We start from the raw sequence: 20438 nt of genomic DNA on the forward strand, positions 1-20438 counted from the left end.
AAGATGCGTAAGAAATTAGTCCCACACACAAGTGTTTTAAGAAGTCTTGAAATACAATATCGGAACAGTGTCTTGAGGTGTGGTAACCATAGTATAAGAGGAATAATTGACTCCGGGCCTTTGAATTTTTAGAAAATAATGCACACTCCGCTTCACGTCGCGGCTGCATTACCACCTCAGGTGTGTATTATTTTCTAAGAATTCTACGGCCCGTCATCAATTATTCCTAACACACACATATATAGGCACACACACACACACATTTATTTTATTTTATTTTATTTTATTTTATGCACCAATAGCTTATAAAATGCCACACAGGGATGATGCAAACAGATTGTTGAATCTGTGTTTTCCTTGGAACAGACAGCTATCAAAAACTCATGAAAAGTATAATGTTTTATATCCGCCTAAGTAAATAATATTAAAGGTGCCCTGTTACGTAACAGTCAGGATCATTAATATGTACGCCCTCAATATTTGCATATGCCAGTCCATGTTCAAGGCATTAGACAAGGGCAGCCAGTATTAACGTCTGGATCTGTGCACAGCTGAATCATCAGACTAGGTAAGCAAGCAAGAACAATAGAGAAAAATGGCAGATGGAGCGATAATAACTGACATGATCCATGATTACATTATATTTTTAGTGATATTTGTGAATTGTCTTTCTAAAGGTTTTGTTAGCATGTTGCTAATGTACTGTTAAATGTGGTTAAAGTTACCATCGTTTCTTACTGTATTCACGGAGACAAGAGTCGTCGCTATTTTCATTTTTAAACACTTGCAGTTTGTGTAATTCATAAACACAACTTCATTCTTTATAAATCTCTCCAACAGTGTGTAATGTTAGCTTTAGCCATGCAGCACAGCCTCAAACTCATTCAGAATTAAATGTAAACATCCAAATAAATTCTATACTTGCATGATCCGACGCATGCATGCAGCTTGCATGACGAACATCTTGTAAAGATCCATTTGAGGGTTATATTAGCTGTGTGAACTTTTTAAATGCACTGTATTACAGTCAAGAGCTCGGAGGCAGGGAGCGTGCGATTTAAAGGGGCCACGTGCTGAATGGGTGCATGATTAATGATGCCCCAAAATAGGCAGTTAAAAAAATTTATTTAAAAAATCTATGGGGTATTTTGAGCTGAAACTTCACAAACACATTCAGTGGGACACCTTAGACTTATATTACATCTTGCAAAAACTGGTTCTAGGGCACCTTTAAATGTATTGAATTATACCCAAGTGGTAAGATATCTGGGCTGGTAATTAAAAGGTTGTGGGTTCAAACCCCACAAGGGATGATCCATGAGCAACTACTACCATTGTGCCCTTGAGCTTTGGATAATAGTATTTGCTAATGTCTAATTGTTAGTTACTCATTTCATGACTTTAAATCCAAGATGGCAGATTTTCATTTTAGTTCTTGGATTCTCTCTTTTCTTCTCTGCAGGTGGTTTACGCTCCTCAGCCAAGGGACCGTTTCACCGCTCCCACTTTCATGCAGCACAACCGTTTCAGACGTTTCCAGCCTACCTACCCATACCTGCAGCACGAGATCGATCTGCCACCCACCATCTCGCTGTCAGACGGAGAGGAGCCGCCACCGTACCAGGGCCCCTGCACACTGCAGCTGAGAGATCCCGAACAACAGCTTGAGCTCAACAGAGAGTCTGTACGTGCCCCGCCCAACCGGACCATCTTCGACAGCGACCTCATTGACATGCACAGTTCAGGGGGTGGCGGTGGGCCACGACCTCCCAGTAGCAACTCTGGGATCAGCGCCACCAGCTCCAGTACCCATGGACGCATGGAGGGCCCTCCGCCTGCTTATAGTCAAGTAATTGGGCAGCATTCGGGCATCGTACTTTACCTCCACCAGCACAGCAATAACCCGCCCGTCCCTGTCACTGTGCAGACTCCGCCCAGGGGCCGGACAGATTTAAACAGCCCAGAGAGCACAATAGCGCTAAGCAAAGACCCACAAAGGCAGGAGCTAGTGTGAGGGGGCGGGGCTAGCACACAATTGGCCGATCGCGATCACTCTCCACCCATAAAGGGAACAGGTTCTCCCTTTTGACACTCCCGTGCACAACAGCGCTTAATGTGTCTTCGCAACAAAATGAAACCATGTGTTTAAAAAAAAAAAAAAAGAATATGGAGCTGAAGCTTACAAAGGAAAACATTTCATTCGTTTTCTGTCAGATCAGCTACGCTAAAACTGGGGTTTATGCACTGCCTGGAGTCTTCACCTTTATTGCTCTGTATTACTTGTGTATAGCCGACAAATTTAGAGAAAGTAATTCGCACACAAGACAGGCTTTTTGTTGTTGTTATTCTTGTTGGTTTTATCGTTGAATCCCCCTTGAACGCCCCCTCCTGCCCAACCCACACATGACATACTAGCTGTGTGGATAGTAATTTCTTTTTCTTTTCTTTTTTCTTTTTTCTTTTTTTTTATTTAAAGACCGAGATCTGTGCAGCATGAACAAAACAAATGCGAAAAAGGGTGAAAATCCAAATCCTAGTGCCAAGGTTTATGCGAAAGGTGTCATGGGCGTTGACTGTCTTAAAGACTTGTTATACATTTAAATTGAAAACCTTTTCTGAACTTTTGCACTATTGTTGAGGTTAATCAGAGAAATTTAGGACTGGGGTAGTGGGGGGGTGATGTATGTGTTTACTGTTTGTACTGTCGTTTTCATGTAGATCCTATCATATGCTTCAGTGCGAGCTTTCTACCGAAAGGGAAGTGATCTTGTCTGTCTCAGCACAAGAAAAATCTCTGATCCAGCCTAAAATAACCTTGATCTAAAAGAGGCACAGAATACAGAGAGTCTGCTCTACTCTCATCATCTATCCTCACCACTGACATGTTCAGCCGCTTTCACAGACTCCAGCTGATCTGAGGTCAGTTGGCTGGTGGCACGGTTGACATTTTGCCTAAAAAGAAACTCACTTTACTTAGAGATCCGAACAGGTTTTGACATGTTATGAGATTGACGCTTATTCTAAAGAGGTTCTCCAACATTTTTCTCATCAGCTCTTTTTTGTTATTATCATGTATTTATTATACAATTCATATATAGGCAGAAATAATAAAATCTTAATGGTATTTTCTTTATAGACTCTGAGAAACTAAAAAGATTATAAATAATTATAATAAATCTCTCTATGTGTGTGTGTGTGTGTGTGTGTGTGTGTGTGAGTGCGTGTGTGTGTGTGTGTGTGTATATATATATATATATATATATATATATATATATATATATATATATATATATATATATATATATATATATATATATATAAAATTTGATTATGATATCTTATGGGATTTACTTTACTCATTGGAGTCTGTCAAGAAAATAGCATCTTTACAATTTTAAGGTCACCATTTCATGCCTTTTGCATTTTTAGTCAAAACTGAAACCGAATGAACCTATAAAATAATCCAGTTCTCTATTGTGCATTTTATTTGATCATGAGTCACTACCTGATAAAAATTTTCCACACTTTTTGTTTGGGTTTCCACCTCTTGCAGCCAATTCCAGAACATAGACATTCATTGGCATAATCTTCTAATCAAAATGCCAATGTGGTCAAAGGATTTAAAAAACAAAAACAAAAAAAAAAACCTGTTTTGCGTGTTGTATTATCTAGTCCCCAACAAGAAGAATTAATCAGGTTTAAAAATGTGGTAAAGTTAAGGGCTAATGTGATGGGCATTTTTGAATATACCTATTATTACCCAGCAATCCTCTGTCCTGTTGCCTTTGCTCTCACTCTGTCACCAATCCGAGTGAACCCGACCCTGACACCAGCTCCAGCGCGCACCAGTCCTAAACACTGAACTCTCTTCCTGTCCATATGTGTTCCTCTTATTTGCCACGTAGACATACAGTCAGGAAATCCAAGATCTGTACTCCTCAGAGCGGCTCTCTGCATTCAATTTAAGCTTGGGTGTAATTGGTCACAATCATTTAGGCCGAGATAACGGATGTTGCTCTGACCAAGTATCTGGTGCAGAGGTAGAGAAAATCTCGAAGAAAGCCCAAAGACTCTTACCAGTTAGTGCACACACATCCCTTTAATAAGGAGACTGAAGACTGAGCCCCTGTTTTTAGTCACCACTGAGCCTGTCAAGGACAGATGGACTTGTGAATAGGCCATGGTGATCTTTTTTCTTTTTTTTTTTCTTTTTTTTTCGTGCTGGGGATCATGGTCAACAAAAAAAATCAAAAGCAACACACTCACCTTTATAAGCTACTCTATTTGTACTCGGAATGTTAGAGTTGGCCAATCAAAATGTGTTTGAATGCTTTTATTTCATGTCTGTGTTGGTTGGCTTTATTCTTTTCTTTCTCTGCTCTTGGTGGGATTTTTTTTGTTTTTTGTCTATGTGGACAGAAATAATGCCGTCTGGACCCATGTGCTCCAAACAAGACTAAACAGATCAACACTCTCCTCTTCTATATTTAGATTTCTAGAACCACAACAAACTGGGCTAGATTTGGAATTCTAGAATCTGAACACTGGACTAGATTTGGAATTTTAGAATACTAGCAGTCCCTTGGCAAAAATGATGGAATCACCACATTCAACCAGCTTTTTTGATTTAAAGCAAATGAACAAACACAGATATGACACAAAACCATGTCTGTTTAAAAACACATTGTGGTATTATGAAATATACCTCAAACAATTTAAATTAGTTTTCTTTATTAATGGCATATTGTTTTCCAGATCAAGTAAAGGAAAAAAACGTGGAATTACTTAAAGGCATAGTTCACCCAAAAATCATTTACTCACCCTCATTTTGTTCCAAACCTGTATGAGTTTCTTTCTTGTTGAACATAAAAGAAGATATTCTAAAGACTGTTGGTAACCAGACCGTTGACAGTAACCTTTTGACTTCAATAGTATTTTTTCCTACTATGTAAGTCAGTGGCTACTGTCAACTTTGATTACCAACATTCCTTAAAGTATCTTTTGTGTTCAACAGAAGAGAGAAACTCATACAGGTTTGGAACAACTTGAGGGTGAGTAAATGATGACAAAACTTTCATTTTTGGGTGAACTATCCCTCTAATGTTGAGGAAAAATGATGGAATCATCAACAAAAAACACAATTGGTACTTTGTTGCTTCTCCTTTGTCTCCTTTTTTCATTCAGATTGAGATTTAGACTGTTTACTGGCCCTGTCATTGAGTTGATATGTCTTACCTTAAGAAAATCTTTAACATATACACCTTATGCACCAGAGAAACAAGCGCGCAGCCATCTTTAGAATTTTGTCTTTGAACTTCGTTTTTTTTTGTTTTTTTTTGTGATAGCTCTGTATATGCTGTAAATGCTACTAATTTAAATATGTTTGAGGTATGTTTCACAAAGTCAAAATGTTCAGCTAAACAAAAATGTGTTAATTTAATATGAAGCTGGTGAAAGTGTGGCGATTTTATAATTTTTGAATGGGGCTGTAGGCTAGATTTTAGAATTCTTAGAATCACTTTTAGCTTCTAGCCAATTTAAATGTAATTTAATCTCATAATTTTAAAATCTAGAATCCCAAAAAGTCCCATAAGAAAGGCTAGATTAATTCTAGAATTCCAGCAGCTAAGCTCGAAATAGAATTTTAGAGTGGTTTGAATGGTGTATATATTGCTCTTGTCTTTCAAGCACATGCTTTAAAAGCTCACAACGTCATCAACACTTTGCAGAGTCTGGGAAATGTTTCTCTCAGACCATCTGGGGAAAATTAACCAAGGCTACAAAGAGCAAAGCAAGAGCACAATGTCACTGCATTCAGAGCTGTATCCTATTTAAGAACCCTTTCCTTGTTACCTATCCCTCTATTCTTTTCACTGGCTGTCTTCAATAGTCTGTTTCATTAGTCAGTTTGCTGCTCCTCCTGTTGCTGCTGCTGCTGCTGCTATGCTGCTTCTCATCTGCTGCACTTTTTGTTTTGCCTGTCTGTCCATCATTCATCCTTGCACCATCCTGGTAAAAATGCTTCCCTTTGTCCTCCACAATTTGTTTCCATCTCAAAGAAAGAGCTTTGTGTCGTTTTCTACTGTCCAAGGAGTTTGCATGTTACTCACGAGCTGAATCGGTGCCTATCGATCGTGTTGTTTTTGAGCGACGTAGGAACCCACTTGCACTCTAAAAGTTCCCACCTTAGCTGTGCCTCACTTCCAATGGTGCTTTCTTCTTCTGTGTAATGTTTTTTTTTTTTAATCTTTTATTTGTAAGGTGCTGTAAATAAAGTTAGTATGTATGCACATATCCTACCCAATGGGTAGAAACCACAGAAAAAAGACATTGTTAATAATGTAACAATTTATAGTTGATATAAAGATTTTAACATGGTGGCAACAGATTTGTAAATGCCTACTGTTCAAATGTGCTTTTTTTTTTTCTTTTTTTTTTTTCTTTCTTTCCTTTTTTTTTTTTTTTTTCTTTTTTTTTTTTTTGGCGAACAAGGAAATTCATTATCAGAAAGATGCTTAATTATGAAAAGACTAAACTACAGAGCATTTCATAGATCTTTATTGAGTAACATCTTGCTACAGAAAGAAAGAAAAAGCTGTTCTGGATTAGATTGTTTCTTTAAACACTGCCCCAACCACAAAAGGCACATATATATATATATATATATATATATATATATATATATATATATATATATATATATATATATATATATATATATATATATATATATATATATATATATACATACACATACAAACATGGACTTATTTGACTAGTTTTTAATCAGAAAACCATTGTAACTTAGATAAACTAAGTCATAAATTGAGATCCAGTGAATGGAAACTAGTTAGCAGTGCCAGACTCCCACTTACAGACATAAAAGTTGAGGGATTGTGATATGACAGTCTTGCTTAAAACAAAAGTGTTCATTTTAATCCCAACATGTACATGATTTTTCATGCCACCCTGTGTTGTGCTTCCTGTATTTGCAAGTTTAATAATGAACCAAATGAGAGATGTAGTTTTAACATTCTTATTTTTGTTATATACTGTATTTCAGACATTCTTGTGTATGTGGTGTATAGGAGCAAAAAAAAAAAAAAAAAAGATTTTAAATTGCAAATATTTATGTGCTGGTGCTCCACTGTACAGTAGCTTGTATTCGCATGTCTATAGTTATATACCTGAAGATAATGTACATAGCGATGCCATTTTGACTACAAGCACCTGACTAACAGCAGTTGCGACATTTTGAGCAATGTACCGAGATGCTTTTGAAGCTTTAGACTTGTTTTACTCTGATGCTTATCGAGTGTCTGACAACAGATATTCAGAATTAAAAAGCAACACAATATCAGACCTTTTACACTCTAAATTTCCCCCCGGCTCATGTTACTTTGTATGTTCATGTGCGTGGACATTTTATAAACATGCACATACATATTTATTTTATTTACATCATTGTGTTGTAATTAATAGGTTTTAATCATAAGGTCTGTTATTGTAATGCTAATTTTTTTTTTTTTTTTTTTTTAAGAAAAAGTAATCAAAACATGTTGCTCTAATCACTGTTATAGTCAAACTTTTATGCTTGTACTTCTGCTGTTGTCCAACTGCAGTTAAACTAATAAACTAAAAGTACCAGTTGCTGGTGTGTCTTAATACTTTTATTGAAATGTTGTCGTATCAATTTTATTATTCTCTCAATGAGCATTGGCGTATTGAGATGATTTGAGTTTAGATTAAAAAAAAAAAAACCTAGCAGCTTCATTCAAGTAAAAACATTTTTAAATGTCAAAAGAGGAACAAAGTGGGTTATTAATTGTCTTTATTACCCACTGACTTAAGCAGTCCAGATACTCCATAAACACTAAGTGAAATTCAAGACATTTTACAGTCCGGATTGCTGTGTAGGCAATATGCACACAAACACATACATGATGATAAAACAAATGAAAATCATTAAATATAGATATTAATTTTAATTATCACTTGGTTATCGAGTAGAAATATTTTCAGTACTCTTTCCTTAAAACAATTAAACTAAAATAAACTCACACAAACGCTCTTAATATGACTTTGGCTTAATTCAGTAATATAATTCTAGTATTATTGCTAGTTCAAGTTTGTTTCTCTCCAAACACTCAACTTGTAGATTCAAGTGTATGGAAACCAGAGCTTGTGTGTGAACATTCAATACCTTGAAGCAGTGGTCTCAAACTGCCGGCCCGCCCTCCCCCTCTACCCGGCCCGCAACTGATCTCAAAAATAAAACATAACCCGGTCCGCTAAATTATTAGACTATTATTATTCTCTAGTTACTACCTGTCTGAAATGCACAGAAAAAGTCGCCGTTCTAAGGGGGCATTCACATATCGCGTCACATAAGGGGCCGCGCCGCATTCTCCTCCTTTCCAATGCGCTTTAGCTCCAGTGGCGTCTGTCGTTGCTATGCAACCATGAGCCGCGCTCTCAATCGCTTCTATTATGAGCACGCTTGCCTAAAAAACAGTAAAAGCACTCGACTTTAAAGGTCATTGCACACTGAAGGCCTTTGCACACTGAGTCCGAAATTTTCGCATGCGTTTTTTCGTATTCGCAATCCTAAAAATTCGTCACGCACCGAGACCTTGCACACTGAGTCCGATGCGTATTGATGAATGCGTTGCGAAAAAATCGCAAAACAATACAAAATGAAGTCTTCAAGCAGTGAGCACGATTAGTTGTCTCCTAGAGAAAAAGAAAGAGGAAATATTGGGTCTATTCAATCCCGAGATTGCATAGAGAGAAAGGAGAATTCACCTCATCAAGGAGCTGCGGGATTATCCGAGCGTTTCAAAGTTTACTTCAGAATGTCAGTGGCTCTGTTTGATGCTTTACTACTGGCACAATCTGTCTTTATATTCGGTCTCATTGTATTCCTCACGTTGTTAGTCATTCAGTGCTGCTGTTTTGTGGTGTAGAAGACGTGGATCAACTTGTCAGATGGCATTCTGGATTTTTGCATTCGCGTACGGTGGCTCTGAATTGTCAAAACGTCTCTCAAAATGCGTGCCACGGATGCGAAAAACGCAGAAAATCGAACCTGATCCGAATATTTTTTTGACGGACGAAAGTTTCGGAGGCAGTGTGCAAATGCGATTGACATAACGTGAGGTCGAATTTATTTTTTAACGTGCGAAAGTTTCGCATGCGAATTTCGGACTCAATGTGCAATGACCTTAAGTCGCGAACGTCGATTTAAACCACCGAAACGCGTCCGATGCAACCATTAAACGTTACCGATGCTCAAACAGCATCTTGGACAAATGTGTCTCAGCTGTGTGAGCACAAGCGCTGCCAGGTGTCTGTCAAGAAACAGAAGAGTGTACAAATGTATTCAGGGATTGCATTTGTTCAGTACAGTGTTGTTCAGTGCAAGATTTTCATGTTATTTAAGCTAACAAAGTAAGGGAAATACTTCCACTAAATGTTAAAAACTAATAACGTATGTCACAGTGACAGATTTTTTTTTTTTGGCAAAATAAAGTTATTTATTTTTATATATATATATATATATATATATATATATATATATATATATATATATATATATATATATATATTATATAGCTCCAGTTTTTTGTTTATTTCTGACCCCTCCATGCCACAAGTGTTGCTGGTTTTGTTCCTAAATTACTTTTTTTTTATTCCATGCACCTTGTTGGATGTGAGAAGTTGCACCACACTATTGCAATTAATAGTATTATATTAGTAGTATTATATTAGTAATAGTATTATATAATTATATTACACTCTGTAACAAGGAGAGAGACACTGCTGTTTACATTTAGTATGGTAAATAAGATATTTATAGTATAGGTATAAAAATATTTTAGTAGGCCTAATGAAATTTGAAGTAAATGAGAAATAATGCAAAGGAAAGTAAATTTTCTGAAATGTTGCGCTTTCTTGCGCTTGGATGTTAATATGGCCCTCCTATGAGGTGTCAATCACAGAAACGGCCCCCCACCAGTTTGAGACCCCTGACTTAAAGGGATAGTTCACCAAAAAATGTAAATTCTGTCATCATTTACTCACCCTCATGTTGTTCCAAACCCATATGAACACAAAAGATTTTTTGGGAAAAATTTCTTTGTCAATACAATGAAAGTCAATTGTTTTGAACTCCACCGTTTCCTTATATGGACATAAACATTTTTTTTTTGGGTTGAAAAGACATTTTTGGTTGAACTGTGCCTTTAAGTAAACACCAAACACTTTGTGACATTGTGAGTAATTATTGATCATGTGAAACATTCTTCAATACGCTTAGTTTTTTTCTTTTCCCTTAGTTGACAGCTTGATTCGACCACTGCAAGCCATGCAACCTAGTCGGCTTTCTTACGGAAAGACATTTTGTCTTTCGTCTCCTGTAGTTTCTCTGAAAATTTGTCTTTCGTTTCAGAGAATCGCTCTTTAGTCTCCTCCATTCGTTCCGAGAGCAGTTCTTTGGTTTCCTCCATCTTTTCTGAGAACCTCTCTTTCGTCTCCTCCATTTTTTCAGTCAGTAGCTCCCTGGTTTCCTCCATTTTGTCTTGCAGGTAGCCTTTAACAGGCGGAGGGGTGGAGAGGTATCCGTGTTTGCGGAGGTACTGTACAGACAGGGACGTGCCGCCCAGCGTAACTGTGTATCGGGCAGGAGTAGCGAGCTGTGACCAGTTAGATAAAAAACACATTCACAATGATTATTCATATATCAAATACATTTAAATCCAAGTGAAAAAAACTTAGATTTTGTGGTTACACTTTATTTTAAGGAGTCTTTGTTACACTGTAATTATATATTTAAGTACTATTAAGTAACTACATGTAGGGTTAGGATTAGGGTTTGTTTTGGTTTATAGTTAGTTGCATGTCATTATGCATAATTTATAGTTATTAGTAAAGTAACTACATGTAACAATGACACTAAAATAAAGTGTTACCGATTTTGTTTATATACCTTATACATGGCATAGGCTGTGAGTGCATAGCCACCCTGGGAATCTCGCAAAATTCCCACCATCCAATCCGGTAAACCGATGAACTCCAGAAACGGGACCAGATTCACCCCTCTGCAGAGAACACAGAACATTAACATGTCACTTATTTATCTTTACAAGAGAGAGATTGTTTGCTTTTGTAACCTCAAAGTGTTGTTTGTATAGCAGTAGTTGATTGTCCAGATGACGCTGTTAAAGCTTGTCTGTCCTGCTTAAGCTCAGACAGACTTTATCTGGTAAAACTCCATCTCCCTGCCAGCCTCACCTTAAGGTCTGTGCGCTCAGTCTGTATGACTTGATCTTTAAAGCAAAAGCACCTCAATTCATGTAGTTTAGTCAATTCAAAACTCTTCTAGTCCATCAAGTACCACAAGACAACAAATCAACATACATAATGAGCTCAATTACAAATGTAAATACATCACATTCATAGAGCTAAATTAATTGTAGCGAAGCACATTATATCGGTACCATATTGGTCATCAGAATTTTTACAATTTCTTAATTAATTTTAATAGTGCATGCTCATTTTCATTCTGTCAACTAATATTCACATTATCGTTAAAAACACTAATAATTTAAAAACACTGTAAATGTAATGTTTAGCAAATCTAAAAATCATTTTTCTACATTATTGTGATGCCTATATTCAGCAGCATTTAAAATTATTTTTGTTTTTAGTGTTTTATTTTTAATTTATTTAGACAAAATAGTGTATTATTTTAATATCGACAATATAGTGTTATCTGCCTTTACATGAAAATAATTATGAGCAAAATTTTATCCTAGTAAAACACCAAGAAGCAAACATCATAATAAATAAAAGACAAAACTAAATAGAATACATAAATATTCCTAAATCCTTAAAATGAAAATAATCTGGCAGTCAATGCCAAAATAAAACATTCAGGAAAAGAAATAAAATATAACTGTGGCACTTGTCATCTTGTTAGGTTTTACTAATGGTGTGTTTCTGTGCAGGATGCTGATGGTCACTTACTTCATTGCAGCATAATAGAAGCTCCCAAACCACACTGTGGACGTGACGATGTGCACAGGCACCATGACTTTACCATACTGTTTAAACGTCTTTTTAAACCTCTGGAAGAGCCCGATGGATTTGTCCTGCAGAGGGTCGACATCAGCCTTACTCTGAAGTTCAGACCCTGTATCAGGCTTATACAGACCCTCAGTCCCTGCTAGACTCTGTGGTGGATTTAATGGCGTTTCTTCCTCTGTGGATGTTTTGAGGCCCTCCTTCGTCCTGATGACATTAGTGCAACTGAAGCAGCGTGAGGTCTGGACGGTCACAGGAAGCTCACATGCAGCCCAGGTGTGACCCAGGTACGCAGAGCGCAGCAGGACCACACGCCGCAGTGTGACTGGAGCCCACATCCGCTGCATCACCTCCCCCACCTACAGAGCACCACCTACAGGACCTGGACAGTGTCAAAACAACAGTTACACACACAAGCTATTAAAGGGTTAGTTCACCCAAAAAATAAAAATCTGTCATTAATTACTAACCCTCATGTTGTTCTACACCCGCAAGACCTTGGTTCATCTTCAGAACACAAATTAAGATATTTTTGATGAAATCCGATGGCTTGGTGAAGCCTCTATTGCCAGCAATGTCACTGAACCTCTCAAGATCCAGAAAGATACTAAAGACATATTTAAAACAGTTCATGTGAGTTAAGTGGTTCTACCTTAATGTTATAAAACGTCAAGAATATTTTTTGTGTGCCAAAAAAAACCCTAAATAATGACTTTTCAACATTATCTAGTGATGGCCGATTTCAAAACACTGCTTCAATCATTGCTGAAATCATGTGACTTTGGTGCTCTGAACAAATGATTCGAAACAAAAGATCCATAACAGTGTTTTGAAATCGGGCCATCACTAAGTTTTGTTGAAAAGTCGTTCTTTCGGTTTTTTTTGGTGCACAAAAAGTATTCTCGTCGCCTTATAATATTAAGGTAGAACCACAGAACTCACATGAACTTTTAAATATGTTTGGAGTACCTTTCTAGATCTTGAGAAGTTTGGTGACATTGCTTTGAATGCAATGCAGACCTCACTGAGCCATCAGATTTCATCAAAAATATCTTAATTTGCGTTCCGAAGATGAATGAAGGTCTTACGGGTGTAGAATGACATGAAGGTGAGTAATAAATGACATAATTTTCTTTTTGGGGTAAACTAACCCTTTAACATCTGGCTAATGATCTACAGTAACAGATAAAAATTTGGTCATACTTTAATTTGTTTCTCATGACCTTAATATCCTTTTGAATTTTTGAATGAAAGGCTTGAAATTACAAATATAAAGTATGAATTACTTATATATATATATAGTATAAATTAAATACTATATATATCAGTGCTTCCCACACATAGACTTTACCTGGGTGGAACATTTAAAAAGTATATTTGGTGACACATTTTTGCTTTTATTATTTTTTATCCTCTTATACTTTTTTATCCACCCGAGATAATGAAACCATCCGCGATCAATTTAGTAGAAAATCTCCCCTTGCTCTACGTCTGTGTGCGTGAGAACCATTTACTCCCACTATATATTATATATATATATACAATTTTTATTACAATTTTATTTAATAATAATTATTTTGTATGTAGGAGTTAGCCGCCTGCATAATGACACTAAATGCAGCTAACTAGTGCCAAGGATACATGGAAATTTCTTCAGTAAAAACATTCTGATTTCAATCTAGGAAAAAAATGGCTACTCTGAAGAAGATAAAAACATTTATAAAGTAATATGACTTTAAAAAAAAAAAAAAAAAAGTACTATGTTGACTCTGCTTTAGGTTACTGTAATGCAAACTAAACATTTTTTATATGTTTTAAACTTGACTATATATGATTTAGTTAGACATAAGTAATGATTCAAAAGTCACACAGCCTGAGCATGATGAACACATGCTTTTGGTCAGGTTAGGGTTATGGCTCTCTGTCAAACACCAGACTGATCAGGTTAAAGACAAAGTCCTGTAATTCCAAAGATTAGCGAGGTTAGTTTTAACCAGTCAGCTAAACTTGAAAAAATTATCTGTTCATTAGTTTTGTAGTGATGAGAATATTCCCTTAAACTTTCTTCAGTTTTTTATATTTTAACACAACTGTAAAATGTTTCCAACCTTCTAAGCAAAAGACCAAGCAGCTCAGCCGATAAACTAAAGTTGTGCTTTATGTTTAGCTTCATAAGATTATATGAATACAGATATTTACTCAGTCACTAAAGTGTCAACACATTTAATCCACTAAAAGTTTAGGGATACATTCCTGAAAGTGTTTTTATGAACTAACACCAATCAGCCAGGAACTAAGCATGATCAAGTTGGTCTTCTACGTATGACATTGGGGGTTGTTTTGGAGGACAGATAGACTTTTGCAGAAGTAAAAACATTACAGCTCAAATTAACAGGGCCCTAATCTGAACTTCAACACACTGCTTTGCCACTCCTGAAGGAGCACACACACACAGAGAACAGCTGAAACAACACTAAATATATCAGCCGGAAGAAATAGTTAGAAGTAGTTCGTTAGAAACAGAGTGGCAACTTACATTCACCTCTTGAAGGTCTGCTGTGTGTTTAAGGAGAGTCCGCGCAGCGCTCCATACCTCTACAGACTCATGTCATGTACACGCACGTTCTCCAGACATTTCCACATGGAGCTGCTGCGCGCGGCATCATGGGAAATGTAGTCATTAGCGTAGGATCGCTCTGCTTAGGTTCGCTCTGCTTAGGTTAGCCTTGAACATTTATCCGTCTTAGAGACTTTTGTATTTGTCTCTGAATTAGCAATGTTGGTTAGACTTTTATACCCTCTCTCTCTCTCTCTCTCTCTCTCTCTCTCTCTCTATCTATATATATATATATCAGTACAGTCCAAAAGTTTGGAACCACTAAGATTTTTAATGTTTTTAAAAGAAGTTTCGTCTGCTCACCAAGGCTACATTTATTTAATTAAAAATACAGTAAAAAACAGTAATATTGTTTAAAATAACCGTGTACTGTTTAAATATATTTGACAAAGTAATTTATTCCTGTGATGCAAAGCTGAATTTTCAGAATCGTTACTCCAGTCTTCAGTGTCACATGATCCTTCAGAAATCATTCTAATATGCTGATTTGCTGCTCAATAAACATTTATGATTATTTTCAATGTTGAAAACAGTTGTGTACTTTTTTTTTCAGGATTCCTTGATGAATAGAAAGTTCAAAAGAACAGCATTTATCTGAAATACAAAGCTTCTGTAGCATTATACACTACCATTCAAAAGTTTGGGGTCAGTAAGAATTTTTATTTTTTTGAAAAGAAATTAAAGAAATTAATACTTTTATTCAGCAAGGATGCATTAAATCAATCAAAAGTGGCAGTAAAGACATTTATAATGTTACAAAAGATTAGATTTCAGATAAACACTGTTCTTTTGAACTTTCTATTCATCAAATAATCCTGAAAAAATATATTGTACACAAATATTAAATGTTTCTTGAGCAGCAGATCAGCATATTAGAATGATTTCTGAAGGATCATGTGACACCGAAGACTGGAGTAATGATGCTGAATATTCAGCTTTGCATCACAGGAATAAATTACTTTGTCAAATATGTTCAAATAGAAAACAGTTACTTAAATTGTAATAATATTTCACAATATTACAGTTTTTACTGTATTTTTAATTAAATAAATGTAGCCTTGGTGAGCAGACGAAACTTCTTTTAAAAACATTAAAAATCTTAGTGGTTCCAAACTTTTGGACTGTACTGTATATACAGTTCTTTATTTCCGTATGTTTTTAATAGTACTATTTTATTATTTATTTATTTATTTATTTATTTAATTTATTTTTAAATGTATTCTTGCTGCTGCTGTTGTTATTGTTGATGTTGTTATTTTTTATAATTTCTTGTATTTTTTGAATGAGTTGTTACTAGCAAAATAAAGCATTAAAAAACCCTAACAATAAAAAATAAAAGAAATTAGATTTATTTTATTTTATTAATCAACGTTATTTTATTCTATACTAAATTCTATACTGTTCTGTACTTCTGAATTTTACTCTGTTCCGTATTGTGTTAGAATATGTTAAATGTACCGTTCTTAAATGGTAATTTCTATTAATATTTCGATCATTCTCCATTCCTATCAAAGCAATAAGTTGGTATGTCAACTGTTGGGTATTGTTTTATTTTTTTCCCCGTTTTTGTATTATGTATGAAGCTGCAGTTAGGTTTTTATCCACTAGATGGAGGTAAAATTGGGAGAAATGCGGATCAGGCTTGTAGCTCTTCATAAACTCAAGCAGCAGAATAGAGCAAGGGGTTTCATTGCCTCAAAGCAAGAAGGTTTTCGGTTCGAGTCCCATCTAAGCCAGGAAGCCTTTCTGTGTGGACTTTGCATATGTCTGAGTGGATCTCTTGGTGCTGTATGGTATCTCAGTGGCTGGTGTTTTGTACTAAAAATGGGAATGCAGTGAATCATATCTTAGGGGGTCTTCCTTTGATCACTGCTTTAGAGCTTTCAGACAACCCCTCTCTATTCAAGAACCTTTCATTCTCTTTCTGTTGATGTCCAAATGGACAATAAAGTAAAGATCAGAACAGGTAAATTGGAATCTGCTTTATTTTATTATTTCATAATTGTTTGTTTGATTTCCTAGAGGCAAAAGCAATCAGTAATAATTTGTGGGCATTGGTAAAGCAAAAATTACATAAATGTAAGAACATGACATAATTATGTCCTTCATGACCCTGCTGCCTTCTCCCTCCAATCATCTGGGTTTCTACCCTTTCACAGGCTTTTATCTCCCTCTGATTTTTTGTTGTTATGCAACTAAGATGATTAAAAAAATTCTTCTTGTTATCTTGTCAGTTAATAAGACAGCGGGCCCAAGAGTCAATACAGAAAGTTAAATTCAAAGAAAATTAAGAAGATTAGACAAATAGTGGAAACAGAAAAACAAGATAATGGTAATTTCATTAAATGTCATCATACATTTAGTTTGACTTGAAAATAACAGGGTAATTATCCACATTGCAGAGATGTTCAAATGCTGGGCAGCATTAGTGTTCTGGTACTTTCTCTAATATCCTGGGGGCCTCAAATCACATCTCATGACCAATATCTCATGATCATTATTAGTGTAAAACAAGACATGAAGAGAGTCACTACTAGGAAGGCTGAAGGTTAACGTAACTGAGTATTTGTTAGCAGATTAAAACATTCTTATGAGGATGAATAGGGTCACTAAGCAGCAGATCTGGGTGATCACTTCAAATGGGCCACCATGTTAAATATAACCTATAATACAAATGAATCACATAATATTATTGATGTGTTGAAGGCAATATGAAATGAATGAGAATAAGTATACAAACAAATGGTCATTTATGTTCAAGTACAACCGAAAAATGATCACATTTAGAAGTGATGTGCGTTCCATACTTGGAATTTGTGCTCTGCATTTCACCCATCTAAATGCACACACAGTGAGTATTAAACACACACAGGGGGGTAGGTACACCTCAGTTGTGGGTAATGAGAGTGGAAAAGAGAGCTGTTCATTCAGTCCCCCCTACATTTCCTGTTCGTACTGAGACTCAAACCCACAACCTTCGTGTAATAAGTCCAACTCTCTGACCATTAGGCCACAACTGTATAATTTAAACATAAGATGTGGAAGCACTTCATATCAATAAATAAATGCTGCTCATCGCCATAGTTATTACATCAAATCAGACTCAATGCATCAGTGGTGACTGGTTAAAGAACTTAATTCAGGTCCAATCAGTCCTCATTACACTGTGTGCAAATCTCTTCTGACAGAGCTGACTGGTTGTCAAAGACGAAACCTTGAAACAAAAAGTCCTTCCTTCTGGGATATTGACACTCAGCCTTTGGCTTTCTTATAAGTGCATTGACCTCCCAGCCCAAGGATGCTCAATCTGATTTTACTTGTTGCAAGGTCGAAGTGTGTGTGAACACAAAGAGCTTTTATAAACCTGCCTGAGAAAATGAAATATTGTTTCATCAGATGCATGTCAGTCTAGGTCAGAACCTTTCAAGGTGAAATCAGAGCTAATGCAAGAGTTGGAGACATACACTGAAAAAAAAGTTTGTTAGATTTGCATAATTTAATTTTGTATGTTGGTCCCACATGAAACATTTAAGTTAAACAAACATAATTTGTTAATGTAATTTCAAGACATTTTAAGTGATCCAATTAAGTAGTCTCAAAGTGAATTTTTTTCATGGCTTCCTGATTCAGGTTTACTGTAGCCATATGCAAAGCTTGCTGGGAAAACTTACTGTCATTGAAATCTCATTAAGAAACGAAGCCGACCATCATTAAAATCTTGCATTGAAATCTCGTAATGGAAAAAAAATGGGCATTATTTTTAGACAGTCGCTATTGGTTCCTCTTAAAGGAACAATAGCGACTGTCATTGAAATCTTAGAATGGAACAAAACCAACCATGATTGAAATCTCATAACCCAGTAAAACTGACTCTCATTGAAATCTCGTAACTGAACAAAACCGACTGTCATTAAAATTTGACTGGCTGACAATGAAAACTGACCATCATTGAAATCTTGTAAAGGAACAAAACCAATCTCGTAACTGAACAAAACTGACCATCACTGAAATCTTGTAATTAAACTGTTCATGTCCCCTCCCCCCCCCCCCCCCTCTTCTCAATCTTCTAAAATTTCTGCACATTGTGATCACATGTTGCAATATAATAGGTTTCAGGCTATTTCACAATGTTTATAGAATTATTGATAGCCAAAAATCATCTGACTGAGGGAGACATAAAAATTGTGCAGGGCTGGGGGTCCTCCAGGACAGGTTTGGGAACCACTGGCTTAGATGATTCTATAAATAATAAAAGTTATTGTGGCTCATATAAGGTCCAGGGGCCCATTTCAATAAGGAGGTTCAACCAACTCTGAGTTAAATCTTGAACTCTGAGCTGACTTACTCTGAGATGGGAAACTCTGAGTTTTTGGTTTCAGAACAGCTGAATTGAGTTAGTTCAATCAACTCTGAGTAGGTTGACTCTGAGTTAAGCATGTGCACCACCACTCTGAAAAGCCATGATCAATGGAGCTCTGATATTACGATTCACCATGGCAACAGCACCAGATAAAAAGATGTCTGCATACTTCAGAGTCAATACAAGTTTAATTCTTACGACTGTTATTATATCAGAGGTGAAAACTGGCAGAACGGTATTGAACTAATATTAATTTTCATGGTATCCCACGGGCAAAAAAAAAATATATATATTAAAAATTTTCTTACTTTGCAAATTCTTTGCAAAGTGTAAGTAATTAGATGTTACTTATACTTTTATTTTATACTGGCAGATACATACTATTTGCAACTCATTATTGTTGTAACAGAGTGTAAATGATTTTATCATTACTAAACAATCGTTAGGCAATTTACTTCCACTTTTAGAACATTTTCTTAATCTTTATTGAAAATAAATGCCTTTCTGATGTGTTATGTGATGGGAAAAGGGATCACATAACACATCAGGAAAACTAAATATCTTATATAATTTTTTTATATAGAAAATCCATCCTGATTTTTTACTATTTGTGCTTGAATTAAGACAAAAAATATTCAGTAAGAAAGGCATTTTTCAGCGTGAATGAATGAATGAGGAATTTAAACATCACTTGTGCTTTAAAAAGGGGGAGAAGACTGAAAGAAACTCTGGGTTTACCGAAGAAAACCTACTCGCAACCAGGTTAGGTTTACAGAGTAAGTTACCATGTCTACTGACGCTGAGTATAAGTTACCTCCCTTTTAGAAACGGGCTTGACTTTCCCTGCTTTCTCTGGTCTGACATACCTCCCATTCTGAAACGGAAAACCCAGAGTTTCCCTCATTTCAGGGTTAACACACTCAGAGTTTTCACTTAACCTCCTTTCTGAAATGGGCCCCAGTTCTGGTTTATTTCTTTGCTCTTGGCTGACATGTGGCATTGTTATGGCCTGCTTGTAGCTCAGATCTAGCAAACAGGAGCAGTTTGCCTGTGCAAGTGCAGTCATTCCATGCCACATGTGGCTCAGATCATCATACCACACGTGGCAGATAGGCCGGATCTGGGCCAGCACAAAGTTTCTGTTTGGGGTAGGATAAGCATAATTTTTTAAGCATTTTTATGTAATTGTCTAGTCATACTTCACAGATCTGACCATGAGATTAATTTTTGATTTGCATCAAATTTCCCCTTTGTCATTTTCTTTCTGCTGCATCTAATAGGTGTGTTTTGAGTGAGCTGTGATGGAAAGGTTCTTGCCCCCTGCAGATGTGGAATATACAGCTCTGATATGTAGCCTACCAGTGGGATGCACTTAAA

At 36.1% G+C, this 20438-nt stretch overlaps 2 protein-coding genes across 3 annotated transcripts in view; one reads left to right on the plus strand and one right to left on the minus strand.

Moving 5' to 3' along the window:
* ldlrad4b (low density lipoprotein receptor class A domain containing 4b) overlaps positions 1-2729 on the plus strand; it is a 61970-nt gene extending 59241 nt beyond the window's left edge. For both annotated transcript variants that reach the window (XM_067394709.1, XM_067394713.1), the window contains one exon: positions 1463-2729. In XM_067394709.1, the coding sequence (XP_067250810.1) occupies positions 1463-2014 (552 nt within the window). In that variant the 3' untranslated portion in view covers positions 2015-2729. The remainder of the gene's footprint in view (positions 1-1462) is intronic.
* A 6868-nt stretch (positions 2730-9597) lies between these two features.
* fam210ab (family with sequence similarity 210 member Ab) lies at positions 9598-14734 on the minus strand. Its single transcript, XM_067406987.1, has 4 exons — positions 14621-14734; positions 12028-12466; positions 10988-11099; positions 9598-10694 (listed from the first exon to the last, which is right to left on the minus strand). Exons 2-4 carry the CDS (start codon positions 12429-12431, stop codon positions 10374-10376), a joined length of 837 nt encoding a protein of 278 aa, XP_067263088.1. The 5' UTR covers positions 12432-12466; positions 14621-14734; the 3' UTR covers positions 9598-10373.
* Positions 14735-20438: the final 5704 nt, after the last annotated feature.

This window comes from Chanodichthys erythropterus, chromosome 2 (genome assembly GCF_024489055.1).
Source record: "Chanodichthys erythropterus isolate Z2021 chromosome 2, ASM2448905v1, whole genome shotgun sequence".
NCBI classification, from domain to species: Eukaryota; Metazoa; Chordata; class Actinopteri; order Cypriniformes; family Xenocyprididae; genus Chanodichthys; species Chanodichthys erythropterus.